The sequence below is a fragment of the Plectropomus leopardus genome, chromosome 5 (assembly GCF_008729295.1).
Source record: "Plectropomus leopardus isolate mb chromosome 5, YSFRI_Pleo_2.0, whole genome shotgun sequence".
NCBI lineage: Eukaryota > Metazoa > Chordata > Actinopteri > Perciformes > Serranidae > Plectropomus > Plectropomus leopardus.
Window position 1 is genome coordinate 35,094,685 of NC_056467.1, and position 16,430 is coordinate 35,111,114.

Consider the following 16,430-nt stretch of genomic DNA (forward strand, 5'->3'; position numbering starts at 1 on the left):
ATATTATCTAATTAACTTGTTGAAATTTAGAAACTAAAAACAATCTATGTGTCTATGAGAATCTATGTTGAAACGGAAATAGATACTTACAGTAACTCCAACCTCGTGAAACCCAAATGAGATGAAGACTTTAAGAATGAAATCTAGAATCATTAGTGTGTGTGTCAATTATGTGTTGGTTCATCTTGAAGAGAATCTGGGACTTAATTCAATGTGTAGAGCTGCAAGGCTGAGTGACAATGTCGATAGATTTGTTGGGCTGCAGACACCTTGTTAAATGCTGTATTAAGTGAGGCGTTATTTGAATGAATAGGTGTCAAAAAATGAGCTCAGTAGCACCCCCTAAATGTCAGCCCTGGCAAACAATTTCATATAGAGGTATGAAAATTTAGAGGTACATAGAACATGTCAGGACGGACAAAAAATCCTTTTTGAGCCATACTCTAAACCCAACAGGAAGTCAGCAATTTTGAATTGAAATGTCTTTTTTTGTGATTTCATAGTGATGGAATTTGAAACAAAAGTCCTACAGATTTCAATGGATTGACTTCAAAATTTGAAAATCCCACCTTCAGATGTGGGAGACCTTAGATTGCGAGCAGTTTTTGTTTTTGTGTAACGGTGTGGAAGTTATGGGGCCAAGAAGTTACGTGTTTCGCCACCAAACAGGAAGTAGTTTTTTAAAACTATTGTACATGATCCAAAATGCCACAAACTTCACATGCTTGATAAGAGTCCCACCCTGAACACATCTATATGACAATTTTCTTCCATACTGAGAGCGCCACCTATTGACACAAGAAAGAAAAAAGTTTTACACTAAGAGGTCCAGCTCCTCAGGTTGACTTGATTGATCTCAAACGTGTGTCAAAAAAAATTATTAAGATTTTGGTGATGATGGAAAATGAATATTGTCCGTTTTTGTTGAAAACTCTTGATAAAAGTTATGAGATATAAAGACAGAGGCCCTGTAGTTTCAGCCAACATTGCAAACTGTTTCTGCTGCACTTCTTCCGTTCCTACCTTTCACAATAAAAGCCCTGAATGGATACACAGTGTCACAGCTTGCCAGAGGGAACTCATTTTAACACAGAGGCTGTTGTGATGAGATGTTTATGATATTTTTGACTTTACATTTTTCTCTGACCTCCTCTTTAAGTTTGCATAGTATCTCAATTACATTTATTGAAATAAAAGTATTTGTGAGGGGAAAAAAAGCTATTTATTATTATATGGATGGCTGGTAGATTTTTTTTCTACCAGCCAAATTGGATGGTTAATCAAAAAGTTAATTGTGGACTGTCAGCTGTAGCAGGCAGCATTTTATAATATTCCAAAATAACACAGGAAGCTGTTGTCTTTGAGTTTGACTTTGCATGGTCCAATTCGTCTCTAACTTCACATGCTGTGTAAGTGCCACAGCCTAAAGACATCTACATGTCAATACTTTGTTATAACTCCACCTACATAAAACAGAGACACGCGGTCACATCAGTCGACATCCAGCAAGAAGTCCTGAGGTGCGAGGGCCCGTTCATCGCTGCTTGCAGCTTTAGTTATTAGGGCCCAAGCACCGAATGGTGCGAGGACCCTATTGGAATTGGTCCGTTTATTATTATTATTATTATTTCACCAAATGAATCGCTTTTTTGAGGGCTTTATCATACTCAAAAACTCATGAAACTTGGCATGCTTATGGGGAATGATGAAAATGTTTGTATTTTATAGGTCTTGTGTATAGGTGTCAAAAAATGAGCTCAGTAGCACCCCCTAAATGCCAGCCCTGGCAAACCATGTTTCCATGTTTCATGTAATGAAATGAAATGATGTCATGAAATGATGAAAATTTAGAGGTACATAGGACCTGCCAGGACAGACAAAAAATCCTCTTGGAGCGATACTCTAAACCCAACAGGAAGTCAGCCATTTTGAATTGAAATGTCATTTTTTGCGATTTCATGGTGTTGGAATTTGAAACAATAGTCCTAAAGATTTCAACAGATTCACTTCAACATTTGGAAATCCCACCTTCAGATGTGGATGACCATAGATTGCGAGCAGTTTTGGTGTTTGATCAACAGTGTGGAAGCTATGGGGCCAAGAAGTTACATGTTTCGCCACCAAACAGGAAGTTGTTTTTAACTCAGTTGTACATGATCCAAACTTCACATGTTTGATAAGAGTCCCACCCTGAACACATCTATATGACACTTTCACATGATAGTGAGAGTGCCACCTATTGACACAGGAAAGACAAAGTTTTACACTAAGAGGTCCCGTTCCTAGCAAGTTGACTCGACTGATTTCAAAATTATTTTAAAAAATCATTAACATTGTTGGTGATGAGGGAGAATGAATGTTGTCATTCGTTGATGAATGGTGTTTCTGTGACGCCACGGTGAATTTCGATGTTGCGGCATGACATCAAAAACTGTCATAACCTGACCCCAGATGGTCAGATCTTAACAAAATTGCCAATTGCACCAATACTCACCATAAGTGGCACAGACATCAGAAGTCCTAAATTGTGATAACTGATATGATTTTTTTGCATTAATGTGGAAAAAATGGCTCTTCTGCGCCCCCTAGGAAAATTTCAATGAAGCAGCCCCCGCAGACCGTTTAACATAGAGCTACGAAACTTGAAATCATGTTCAAAAGCCCAAGACCTACAAAAAAGCCTCTTGGAGCCATGCCCTAAACCCAACAGGAAGTGCGCCATTTTAATTTTAATTTTCACATTTTTTGTAATTTTAGTGTCTCTTTGGTTAAACACTGGCATAAAACAGGAAGTTACATTTGAGGGGCTAAAGATGCTCAAAAACTCACGAAACTTGGCAGACACATCAATAGTCCTAAGATGTGTTATTTGATATGATTTTTTTAGCTGTGATGTGCCAAAATGTACTCTGGAGCGCCACCTACTAATTTTCAGCGAAGCAGCCTCTGCAAACCGTTTAACCTAGAGCTAAGAAACTTAAGAAACTTATCTAAAAGCCTCTTGGAGCCATGCCTTAAATACAACAGAAAGTCCACAAATTTTAATTTTATTTAAATTTTTGGCCAATTTTTGCAATTTCTGCTAGAGCCTGACTGATTTTTCAAAACACCCATATTATCACCTGATACAAGCCTTTCACAGAAAAAATAGAGCAAATCAGCCTTGGCTCATATTTTTCCCAAATCTGCTGATAGGAATACTCTGTTATATGATCACAGACCATGTAATGCAGGAAATTATGCTGGGAGTTTTTAGAAATAGTTGCCTTCTATCCGTCCACTAGATAGAGCTCTTATTCCATTGTTCAGCCATTGTTTGACTCTACCACACACACACACACAGAAAGAGAGAGAGAGACAGAGACAGAGAGAGAGAGAAGTGCTCTCTTACTTTGTTGTTAAACTACTCTAAACACTCAAGGACATTGTGACAGAGAGCGTTGCAGAATAGTGGACGGTGGTGCAGTCAGTTGGAGTGTTTTTACGGTAAGCAACATTGAAGTACATACTGTTATGTTTAAAAACAATGGCCTCATCTTTCTGCAAATGAACAAGATGACCTCAGGTTTCAGGGTACAGGAAGAAAGCACTACCAACCAGCTGACTTTATTGTATTTAGCAACTTTTCAGACCCTCTTTGCAGCATTATATTTAAGCAGCAATGACAGACACATTTAGGGACTTATTTAGATCATTCAGGAAAAAGGAAAAATATACTGTCATCTTTTCCCATGTTTGTTGCTGTGAGTTAGCCCACAACAGTGTTGTAAGTGGCAGATCACAATGCACACACACGCACACACCTGCTAAAGTGACTTTAGTCATCTCCAGCCTTAGCACTACATGGAAGAATTACTAATTCACTGCTGCGCGCAGTGTTGCCCTTTCTCAGAGAAACACGGCCACAACAGTCGGCGTCCAGCGAGTAGCCCTGATGTGCACAGAGGTGCGAGGGCCCGTTCATCACTGCTTGCAGCTTTAATTATTATTATTATTTTTCTCTCAAATGAATTGCCTTTATGAGGGCTTTAACATATTCAAAAAGACATGGAACTTTGCAGACTTATCAAGTCTGGTGAAAAATTTGATATTTTAATGGTCTCGTGCGTGGCTGGGAGGAAATGTATCAGTTGCGCCCCCTACTGATTTTCAACAAAGCAGCCCCCGCAGCACGTTTTACCTGGAGCTGTGAAACTTTGGAGGCTTGTGCAACACCCCAGTACCTACAAAAAAGTCTAATGGGGCCATACAGTAAAACCAACAGGAAGTCAGCCATTTTGATTTGAAGTTGTAATTTTGGTGGATTTTTGGCGATTTTCATGGGTTGTAATCTTGAGAACTTGTCCTAGAGCTTTCATCAGATTGACTTCAAATGTTATGGCTACCTTCATAAGACCTTTGACAGCAAAAGTTCTTCAAATCATGAGTTTTCAACACACTGTGTGATCTGTAAGAGGCATCTAATTTGCATGTTCTGCCATGAACCAGGAAGTAAACAGGAAGTGGTATGTGACTCTGCTGTAAATGGTCCAATATGACCCAAACTTCACATGTTTGATAGAAGTCCCACCCTGAACACATCTATATGACAATTTTAAGCAATAATGTGAGCACCAATTGTTGGCACAAGACAGCCAAAGTTTTACAGTAAGATGTCCAGCTTCTAGCAGGTTGACTCAATCAATCTCCAAATGGTCTCAAAAATCATTAAGATGTTGATGATGCTTGAAAATGAATATTGAGAGTTTTTTGTTGAAAGGCGTTACCGAAGACAGGTGGACAATTTCGATGTTTCAACATGACATCAAAAACCATTGCAACTTTACCCCAGATGATCAGATTCAGATCAGATCATAATCAGATCAGATTACAAAATTTCACAGATTTGAGTCCAGGCCTGAAGACATCTGAAGTGCAATTTTGAATCTTACTCATAGCGCCACCTATTGTAGCAGGAAATTACTTTTTTTACTCTTTGATTTTTCCCCTGTAGCAGGTTAACTTAATTTACGTCATATCCAATTAAAATACTGTAAAGACCTTCACGATGCACATAAACAACACTTTTGAGTTTTCATCAAACGCTGTTGCCAAATTTACGCAGTATTCACCATAAAACTGGAAGCATTTTTGAGAGGCAAGGCATGCACCAAAACTCACCACTTAGCACACACATCAGAAGCCCTAAAATGTGATATTTGATATGATTTTTTTTGCACTTATGTGCCAAAATGGCTCTGTAGCACCCCCACATATTTCAACGAAGCAGCGCCTGCAGTACATTTCACCTAGAGCTACAAAACTTGGGAGGCATGTGTAACAGCCCAAGACCTACAAAAAAGCCTTTGGACCCATACACTAAACCCAACAGGAAGTCAGCCATTTTGAATAGAATGTGCAATTTTGGGTATTTTTGGCCACTTTCAGGGCTTGCAAATTTTCGATCTTCTCCTACAGATTTCATCCAATTGACTTTAAAATTTAGAAATCCTCTAAGAAGGACTGGGACATTAATAACAAAAGTTATTACATTTGTGAGTTTTTGTCACATCGTGTTTGTTACAGGGCCAATCATTTCCATGTCTCACCATTAACCAGAAAGTAGTTTATAACTCTGAGGGGCATGGTCCAATCTTCACCAAACTTCATATGTTGGGTGACTGTCTTGCCTTGAACACATCTACATGACAACCATTACCATTACTTTTAGCACTGGCAACATGAAATGTCATAGAAATTACATGCTTTCTTCTTTGATGGAATGCTCCGACAGATTGTATACGATTGACTTCAAATCTGGTGACAAAACGTTTATGACCTTATTGATGCCTCCCTCTGAAGTATAGGTTTTCCATGAACACTGTTGCCATGGAGACCCAGTGGTTGCCGCCAAACAGGAAGTTGTTGTAACTTTACTTTGCATAGACCGATTGGCCCCAGATTTCACAGTTGTGATCAGGCTGTGGCCCTGAACACATCAACTCGTCATTGGACTATGATACTCACTGCGCGACCTACTGCCAACAGCAAGTATGGCCCAAGCACAGAATCGGTGCGAGGACCCTATGAAATCCAAGGAATTATTAGGGCCTGAGCACCGAATGGATGCGAGGACCCTATTGATATCCAAGAAATTCTTCTTCTTCTTCTTCTTCCTAAAAATGAATTGCCTTTTGGGGGGCTTTATCATACTCAAAAACTCATGAAACTTTGCAGCTTTGTCAGGTCTGGTGAAAAAATTGATATTTTAAGGGTCTCAGGTGCAAATTTTTAAAAAATGGCTCAGGAGCTCCCCCTATTACATTTGTGTGAAACAGCACCTGCCTCTGCTTTCACCTACATTAACCAAAATTGGTAGGCACATGTGACACCCCAAGATGAACAAAAAAGTCCCTTGGACCCATACAGCAAATCCAACAGGAGGTCGGCCATTTCGATTTGAATTTGCAATTTTTAAGTTTTCAGGGGTCATGTTTTTTACATCTTCTCCAAAAGATTTCATCCTATTGCCTTCAAAATTACATAATCAAAAAACATCTTTTCAGAAGGAGTCAGACATCAAAAATGATTAAAATCGTGAGTTTTCATCACACCGTGTGGCCGTTATTGGGCCAAACATTTCCATGTCTCACCACGAGCCAGGAAGTAAACAGGAAGTAGTTAATAACTCTGAGGGACATGGTTCAACGTCACATATTTGATGACCCTTACAATTTCTTATAGCACCACCTGCTGGAAACAGGAAATGGCATGAAAATCACGTGTTCTTTTTTGATGTATATCTCCTACAGATTTCACCCAGTTGACTTGGACAAATGTGGTCAATGAAACTTTAAAACATGTGACATAAAAAGTGATTTTAAAAATTGAGTTTTGGTCACACTATGTTGGTGTGGCTTGGTTTTCAAAGTTGATGTTTCGCCATGAAACAAGAAGTTGGTGTAACACAGCCAAACATAATCCGATCTGCCCTAAACTTCTCATGCTTGATAACAGTCTCGGCCTGAACACATCTGCATGGCTCTATAGAGTTATATGATAGCGCCGCCTGCTGGAGACAGAGTTATATGTTTTATATTTTGATATGCACCTCCTTACAAGTTGACGATATTCAGCTCAAAGTTTGTAAGAAAAGCTTTGAGACCTTGACGATGCCTTCTTGTGATTTCAAAGGTTTTTCATGAACATAATTGCCATGGCAACATGGTCTTCTCTGCCAAACAGGAAGTTGTTGTAACTTCACTTTGCATCAACCGATTGGTCCAAAATTTTACAGGTGTGATCAAGGTGCAACCCTGAACACATCAACATGTCAATTAAGTATGATACTCACAGTGCTACCTACTGGCAACTATCCTTTGATTTACATGACATTGACATGGTTTGTTCTACAAATGATATAGACCAAGATGACGTACATTATGTGTTGCCTCTAGGGCCACCTTGTGGCAACAGGAGGTAATACACCATGTGTGATACAACATGATCTTATCCCAAGCCCTCATTAGTTGCTGCTTTGCCTTCCACATCTACATATTGCATTTTGGGTATCCTTCTGCGTCTGCTGTTGACGTTCCGGAGTGGTGCTACCATGATGTCAACACAAGCACATAGTTGGGATGACGATGCATGTGGCCATGTTTAGACAGCACAAGTACATGGTAACCATTCCTAGGACATCAAGAAATGCACATGCTGGGACAGATGGTTAGGATTAGGGGAAGGAGGCATATGTAAAAAAGCCACATTCAGAAGGGAAGCAAACACTAGACTCCTCATAAAAGTGCAAGGTTCGTTGGACCCGCATTGCACTCTATACTATGTTGTCACTGGCAGTGTCTCAACCATATGCTGTTCTGTGACGCTTCATGTGCATGTGGCATGTTCAATCTGGTCATGTTCTCAAGAGTTGCCCGCTCTCCTCATATCAGGCTGGTGCAGTACTGCATAATAACACCCTGACCAGTTCTGTCTAGCTGATACCAGGAGTGAATTATGCAAATGTGAAAACACTGTCAGAATGGAACTATTTGATAACTTCGGAATGAGGACGGGCTTTGTGATAAATCTTTATGAAGTCGGAGGGAAAGTGAAAAACTAGCATTTCCTCATCATGACTGTTGGTGTCACTTGAGCAAGTCATCAAATCCTAAACTGCTCCAGTGGAGCTACTCAAGGGTCACACTGGCTGTACTGGGCACTTTCCAGCTCAAATGTTTTTATTTTCTTATTTCTATTAGTCAACTAAAGTCAAGCCTAATATGACAAATCACAAATTGCCCTTAAGAGACTGTTCTGTTTGTGCTGTATATGACACCCTTTGACCTTAGAACCTTGCGTCAGATGAGAAAAAAACAAAACAAAACACACACACACACTTTAACCACTTTTTTCAGTTGAAAAGCAATATAAAATGGAATTTAGTCTCTTGACATTTGAATGCAAGTATCAAAATTCTATATATTGTGTATAAATATGCACAGTTTAAGAAACCTGTTATTGCAAATTAATTTTGCTATTGTCTTATCCTGGTAACAGGAACTTATTCTCATCACCAGTTGAGCCCCTCATTGCTGCCACGTCACCAACTGAGTACTTTGAGGTGTGTGTGCAGGGGGCAGGGAGGTGCCGTGGATCAAGAGGTGGCACGATTGGGTGACTGGACATCTTATTGCCTTTTTGCCACTCCAACCCTCTTAGCCAGTTGAAATGAACACAAACACATTTAACACGGGGTGGCTGTGGCTCAGAGGTAAAGTTGGTCGTCCTCTAATCGGAAAGTCACCGGTTGATCCCTGGCTCTTCTGGGCAACATGTCGAAGTATCCTTGGGCAAGATACTGAACCCCAAATTGCGCCCAAGGCCTAGTTCCTACCTAGTAAGGTGGCACCTTGTACAGTAGCCTCTTTTACCACTATGTGAATGTGTGTGTGGGTAAATGTGACATGTCCTGTGAAAGCGCTTTGAGTGGTCGAAAAGAAAAAAAGTGCCATACAAGTACAGTCCATTTACCGTTTACCATTTACACACCTTCACATACTCTCTCTCTCACACATTCACTCTCACTCACTTTTCTTCCTCCCTCAATTTCAGCCTCCTGAAGAAAAATGTGGCTGCCAAAAGGTGGGGCAATTCTTCTAAACTGACCCACCTACAGACAGAGCTACCTGAAGGAAACATCTAAAAAAGGCAACTCCAACTGATGTTGTAAATAGACCAACATAATAAAATTACCACAACGACAACCACAATGACATTTTTTTTTTTCACATTTACACATCATGCACTTTTTGTAAGATGCTTTGGATAAAAGCACTGGCTAATTAAATGTAATGTAATGGAGAAAAAAAAGGAAAACAATTATTAGCACCTCATTGAGAGAAATAGTGTTATACTCCAATATTGATTTGGGTGACACTGTGGTGTCTTGGTTAGCACTGTCGCCTCACAACAAAAGGGTCCCTGATTTGATCCCAGGTTGGAACAATTTTGGTCCATGGGTCCTTTTGTGCAGAGTTTGCATGCTCTCACCATGCCTGTGTGGGTTCTCTCCGGGTTCTCTGGCTTCCTCCCACATTCCAAAGGCATGCAGGTCAGGTTAATTGGTGACTCTAAAATACCCGTAGGTGTGACTGTGAGAGTGAAAGGTTGTCTCTCAATATGTGTCAGTCCTGCGATAGTCTGGCGACCTGTCCAGGGTGTACCCCACCTCTTGCCCAATGGCAGCTGGGATTTGCACCAGCCCCCACACAACCCTTGCAAGGACGAGCAGTTATGGGCAATGAATGAATGAATGAACTAATATTATACCAATATATAGATAAAAGCTGGATTATAAAGACATGGTTTTTGCTGCACAGTTATTCTACATTGTAAAACTTGCATGTGTTAAAGTTACATTTATGCTCCCTCAAATGTAGAATGTGTATCCTTAATATCTAACAAATTTGTTGAATACACATTTCCTTCCTCATAAAACATTTTTGAACATATTAAACCCTGTAGTGTTCATATCCAAGGTCACTAGCTTGCATGAACAGGACTTTCTTGGTGTATACCTGCCACCTGTGCATCAGTGGAGCACTGTGATAGTTACATATTTCAGCTTGTATACAGGCACAACCACATGGGGACCTGTTCATGAAAAGACAGCTCTACAGTGCTACTTATGGTCAAAAACTCCACAGGATAATTTTAAATTGCATTTTTAATGATGGTGGGACTATGGTGGATGTGCCACATTATTATCAGCCCTTCCATTTTATAATCTAATGAATGAGTCAAATCATGAGCTAACCTCACCACCACTATCACAACCACCAGAGGAGCCCATTTACTATGAACTTTACTGAACTGCGTCCTCTGAGAACAGACTACATTTTAAGCCCAATTTGTAATTCAGTTGGAAATCAATGTAAACTGCTCTTCTCTTTTGACAAAATCTGTTTTTTGAAATGAAATCTTTGAAGGCTGAAAAATATGACTCTTATTTACAGGCTATGGTTGCCAGGAAACAGGTCCAGACCTTAGTTCAAAGAAATCCTCTCCACACAAAAACTGAATGTCCTGCTTACCGATCATCATCCTCAGCCAGGGCCACCTTCTCAAAGTGAATATGGAGTCTCTGGCCCTCAGGAGCCTCCAGCAGCCAGTGGCAGGTCAGGTTGTTGCTGTAGTTGCTTGGAAAACCAGGAGAGACGATCCGACCGACTGTGACGTTCCTAATTAGACCGCCGCAGGCAGCTGGGAGAGAGAAGGAGAGAATGTGGAGATGTTATAAAAAAATAATTTTCACATTCACAACTCACTGAAAGTCAACCAAATGCACTAACTGCTGCTGAGAGCATCATATGTTCCATCAACCCCCTTATTTGGCCAAAGTAAACTCTGACAAGTAGGAGGTAACCAGGCCATAGATGACATGGTTGCTGATTTTTTTTTTATGATCGCAATCACAACCTGGGGGAACATGTTTGAGTGGAGGTATACTGAATTTACTTGATAAATTCAGTTTAATATACTCCCACTGGACTCCTGCATGAAAGTTCAGGGCTTGTTTGATCCATCCACTGCCTCTGCCACACGCCCTATAGGGACCTGAGTGCTACAGCTGCACCTAAGGATTCGTTTTTTATCGATTAATCTATCAATTATTTTTTTGATTAATTGATTATACTGACGATTTTTTTTATTTTTTATTGATCTAACCTTTTTTTTTATTTCTCGATTAATATAACAACGAATTAACCGAAAATAACATTTTAAAACTTGTCATTTATATTTCAATATTTTATTCATCATTTTCAATCATGACAAAGTATACACTGCATGGCATTATTCCCCAACAAAAAACAGCCCAGTCTTAACTGGTTATCTGTGTTTTACAGTCTGATATAAAGATGTTTACAAAATAAAGTTAATGCAAGTACTTGTTCCATTCAAGTAAAGGGAATGTTGCGCAATCTGCATTTAGCAGATTAAGCAAAATTCAAGTCACTTTATGGAAGAGTAACAAAACAGTAACTCTTTGTAACAGTAACATACCTCAAATCTAGCGGTCCAACAAAACATCTTACAAATTGGTGCAATTTGAATAACACTACAACTTTTCTCTAACAGAAATAATTATGACAAGTACAGTTTTTTCTGCATCAAGTCAAGTCAAGTCAAGTCAAGTCAAGTCAAGTCAAGTCAAGTCAATTTTATTTATATAGCCCATTATCACAAAACATGGTTTGCCTCAGAGGGCTTTACAGTGTACGACATCCCTCTGCCCTTAGACCCTCACATCACCCAAGGAAAAACTCCTGAAAAAGAACCCCTGTAATGGGGAAAAAAGGAAGAAACCTCAGGAAAAGCGGAAGAGGATGATGAGGGATCCCTCTTCCAGGACGGACAGACGCGCAATATATGTCGTAAATAAAAATTGAAATACAATTGTGGTAAAAAGGAAAGAGAAAGAGAGAGGGGCGAGGGGGAGAGAGGCAGAGCAATAATGGAAACAGACGCATGTCATCGCGCATCGGCGCAAATAGGACCAAGAGCACGATCAGGGGGAGTGGGGGGGTACAGTATCAGTGCAGCTACAGCACGAGCACAACCAAAGGCAGGGTCACAGCACCAGCACAGATATCACAACGATCAGGCACAGCCAGGGTTGCGGCCAGGATCCAGGAAAGCTGGGAAACAAGGGAGCAGGAATGCTCCAGAGAGGCAATGGGATTAGCGTAGTGCAGTTCAACAGAACCAAGGTGGTGAACAGTAAAAAGGATAAGCACTCAATGAGGATCCTAGAGTCACTGATCAGCTATTACGACTTAAATATGAATGCCAGAAAGCAGTAATAGAAAAGAAAGAAAATAGTCCAGCCTTAATTGGGCCATAGGCCAGTTTAACACAGCGAGCGTCATGAGAGCACAAGCAGCACCGAGCTTGTTGTTTTTTGTTTTGGCGCCTTTGTTATCAAATGAGAGCATGCACACTGCCCACCTGAGCAGCACGTCAGGCGTGTCTGAGCTGCATGTCAGCTGCAGCACACCTTGAGAAACGGTGGCTCACCATTTTTTCACACGTGACGTGCATGTTTGTCAGCAGGAATAGACAGTGAATATGGTATTTTGTTGATTATAATGACTCCCTCTCTGTAACAGAGATGAGGAAATAGAAAGACGGCTGTTTTACTCCAACTTCCCCGCTCCCCTTTCAAAACAAAAGGCTTTGGACAACATCTCTGTGGACAAAATCCTGTCAGTTGCTGAGACAATGCGTTTTATTTTGAAACATTTACAGAACCAAGCTGTGCAATTTAAAGTGAGAATAAAACATGTTAAAAAAGAAGAAGAAGCTATTAAAGCTGAATATGATCATCTGCTTCTAATTAATGTACACTGTGATCAGTCAGAAAGTGGATCTTTTGTGCGGATTTATCACTAATCCCTCACCTTCGATTCTAAATTCAAGAGCACGGTGGGAACCAAGAAATTAAGAGAAAGAGATAACATCATAAGAGATACACCAGGTTTATCAACACATACAGAAAATCCATCTACAGCTTTAGGGATGTGTGTGTGTGTGTGTGTGTGTGTGTGTGTGTGTGTGTGTGTGTGTGTGTGTGTATCTGTGTGTTGTGTCCCAGCTGATCAGGTCAAGGTTATTCATGCAGACGAATCTTAATTAAAGCAGAGCAGGAAGAATAAACCCAGTGGCATCCTGCCCAGCCTTCAGTAATCACACCTCGATACACCTGCTTCATGCTCTGACACACACACACACACACACACACACACACATACACACATACACATTGACATGGCAGAGATACAGATGTACAGCCACACAAACTCCCTCTTTGAGATTGCTTTCAGAGCAACATTGCCTGTGCTGTCAGTGAGTGTGGATCAGGGTGATCAGGAGGAAACCGGCCACTTATTATTCATCAGCCAGCTTCATGGGTGCAAAGAAAGGAAGGAGAAAAAAATAACATTCATCGTCCACACACTCCTGTGGGAGTCCAGGTCTGTCTCTATGCATGTCGTGCAAAAGGACCAGAAGGTCCAATTGATAACTCTTGGCTGTAAGGCCTTAAAAATCATCCAAAATGCTGTGACTGTTTATGGGAATTGTGTGAAGAGCTGGCAGAGGGACTGGAGGACGATAACACTGATTCAGATAACCAGTACTGAAAAGTTTTGAATGGGAAAGGTTACAATGATAAATGGTAAATGGACTATACTTGTATAGCACTTTTCTGGTCTTATTGACCACTCAAAGCACTTTAACACTACATGTCACATTCACCCATTCACACACTGGTGGCTGAGGCTACCATACAAGGTGCCACTTGCTGCTCAGTAATCATTCACACACACTCACACTCTGATGATGCAGCATCAGGAGCAATTTGGGGTTCAGTATCTTGCCCAATGATACTTCGACATGTTGCCCAGAGGAGCTGGGGATTGAACTGCTGACCTGCTGATTAGAGGACGACCCACTCTGCCTCTGAGCCACAGCCGCCCCAATGGGCATTTATTTCCGGGTCAAATGTCAAAGGTATTAATCAACTTCAGCTCCAGTTACCAGGGATGAAAATACAATATCTGGTCGAACTTGCTCATTTTAACCCCTTTGACAGTGATGCGCCACCACAAAATATTTTATTTTTATATTTTTAAAAATTTAATTCAATTTTCAATTCAATTCAGTTTTATTTATAAAGCCCATTATCACAAAACACAGTTTGCCCCAGAGCGCTTTATAGCATAGGGAGAGACAGGGAGAGAAACACAACAATAATGGTAACAATAGCATATCATATAATAATAGTCAGACGTAAAATTGCTAAATGCACTTTATGATAGCATGTGATGTTACGTGCAAATATCGTAGGTGTAAGAGTCCCATGCATATATTAATAGTTGAGGCATGACGCAGTATAATGGCAGTAGAAGGTTGCGTCGAGCAGGATCACGGCATCTGCGCAACCAAGGCCCATGACACAGGCGTAACCTCAGACAGGACCACAGCAACAGACATTTGTGTGTATGGCAAAAAAACAGCAAATCTATCTGCAAACTAAAATCCAATCAGTCCAAGTGATTGGGACCATAGTGAAACATTGTTTTTGAAACGCTCAATGGCATGAAGAAGCAGAATATTTTGCTTGATAACAACATGTTATTGTTATGTTATGATTATATAACATGTTATGTTATGAGTGATTGGAAATGTTTGTCATCCTGACATCCTCCATCAGCTGTGCCATGACACAGAGCTACTAGCTTAAAACTACAGGTAAAGTTTGGTGGTATAACGCTAAATCTGTACATGGAAAATGATTTCCAGATATCTTTGTTGTAACAAAACTGAGCAAGCCTAGCATTTCTGTGTTTACATCTGGTGATTTTGTTTTGTTTGTTTGTTTGTCTGGTTTGTTTTCCAGTCATTTGTCAGACTCTGTATATTTCCATGGAAACAGAGATAATGGCGGCAAAAAGCTTTTTATTTTGAGAGCTAATTGCCCCGGAACATGAATACTTTTTGATTATACATTTTTATTTTGTTGGTAATAGTTGTATAATCAGTGATGCTTGCAGACGTCAGCGCAACCACCTCCGTCCTGACTGCATCACTATCGTGCTCAAATGACATTAAAGTACACCCTCTCGTGTAATAATAGTTTTATCAATACATGTGTACCTACAAATAGTTTTTTTTTTTCTTATGTAATGTGCGCTATATGTGTATTACTGTTTTAGATGTAATATTTATTCTGCTAATAATGTCTATGCTATTTTTCAAACTTGGCACAAGCTTGTAAGAAAGATCTGTAATTATTTTATAACTGTCTGATGATGTCATGTCTTGAGGTGACAGTGTGTCTATCCAAGTTTGGGCTGGTTTTGGTAGCTATTGTTGTATCAGCTTATAGGTCTTGGTAATGGTTCTATTCATCATGTACAGTAGATGTCAACACTGTGGTGAGACACTGTACTTTTTGTTTACACTGGTGACTCTTTTTACAGCCCTCTGGTGATGGCAGGTATCTGTTCCATCTGCAGTCTCTAACTGTGAGTGATGTTGTGCACTGTGCACAGTGTTTCTATCCTAAATACTGTGTCACCAGGCTAACAGCTATGTACATCAGCTTTTTCAATCAAGGCTTTGACTCAGTAGGTAAAGCAAGTTGTCCACTAATTGGAAGGTTGGTGGTTCGAACCCAGGCTTCACCAGTCAACATGTCAAAGTATCTTTAGGCAATATACTGAACCCAAAGTTGCTCCTGATGGCTGCTGGTTATCAGTGTATGAGTGTGAGTGTTATAAATCTGAGTAGCAGGTGGCACCTTGTGGTAGCCTGGGCCACCAATGTTTGAGTGTAAAAGTGCTTTGAGTGGTGGAATGACCAGAAAAGTGCTATACAAGTGCAGGTCCATTTACCATGACCAAAAGTGTCTCCTGGAGCTTCAGATTTTACTGTAAAACGTATTTAAGGTAGATGTGAGGCTGTGATGAACCAACACATTCTCATCCCCAGTCACCCATCCGCTCATCCAGCCTGCTCTCACTCCAATCTTGTCATATGTCAGCTCTGTCAGTGCTTTCAGCATACAAGCATGACGCCAAAAGTCACCTTCCACATCCAACCAGAAGGTGGTTGGACGGCATCAGCTAAAAACATACAGACAGAAATCATTTCATGGTTATTATGCTCCATCAGACAACTGGATGGCACTGGGCATGTCACATGCAACACACTCGGCGGCGTCACTTGAGAATACAGCCGGACGGAACCAATCACGTGCGCATGAAACACTGAAGCACAGCGTCAGGTAGGTAGGATGCTGCCAATGACCATGTAATATAAGGGGCGCAAGTGCGCTTATAGGGTGGGTGGGTCCAACAAACCCGCTGACTTTTGTGCGGAAGTGC

At 40.5% G+C, this 16,430-nt stretch overlaps 1 protein-coding gene across 1 annotated transcript in view; it reads left to right on the forward strand.

Annotated features, from left to right (window-relative positions):
- LOC121942864 (kinase suppressor of Ras 1-like) overlaps positions 1 to 6,806 on the forward strand; it is a 23,233-nt gene extending 16,427 nt beyond the window's left edge. Inside the window, exon 3 of the mRNA XM_042486155.1 lies at positions 6,792 to 6,806. Within this exon, the coding sequence (XP_042342089.1) occupies positions 6,792 to 6,806 (15 nt within the window). The remainder of the gene's footprint in view (positions 1 to 6,791) is intronic.
- The last annotated feature ends 9,624 nt before the right edge of the window (positions 6,807 to 16,430 follow it).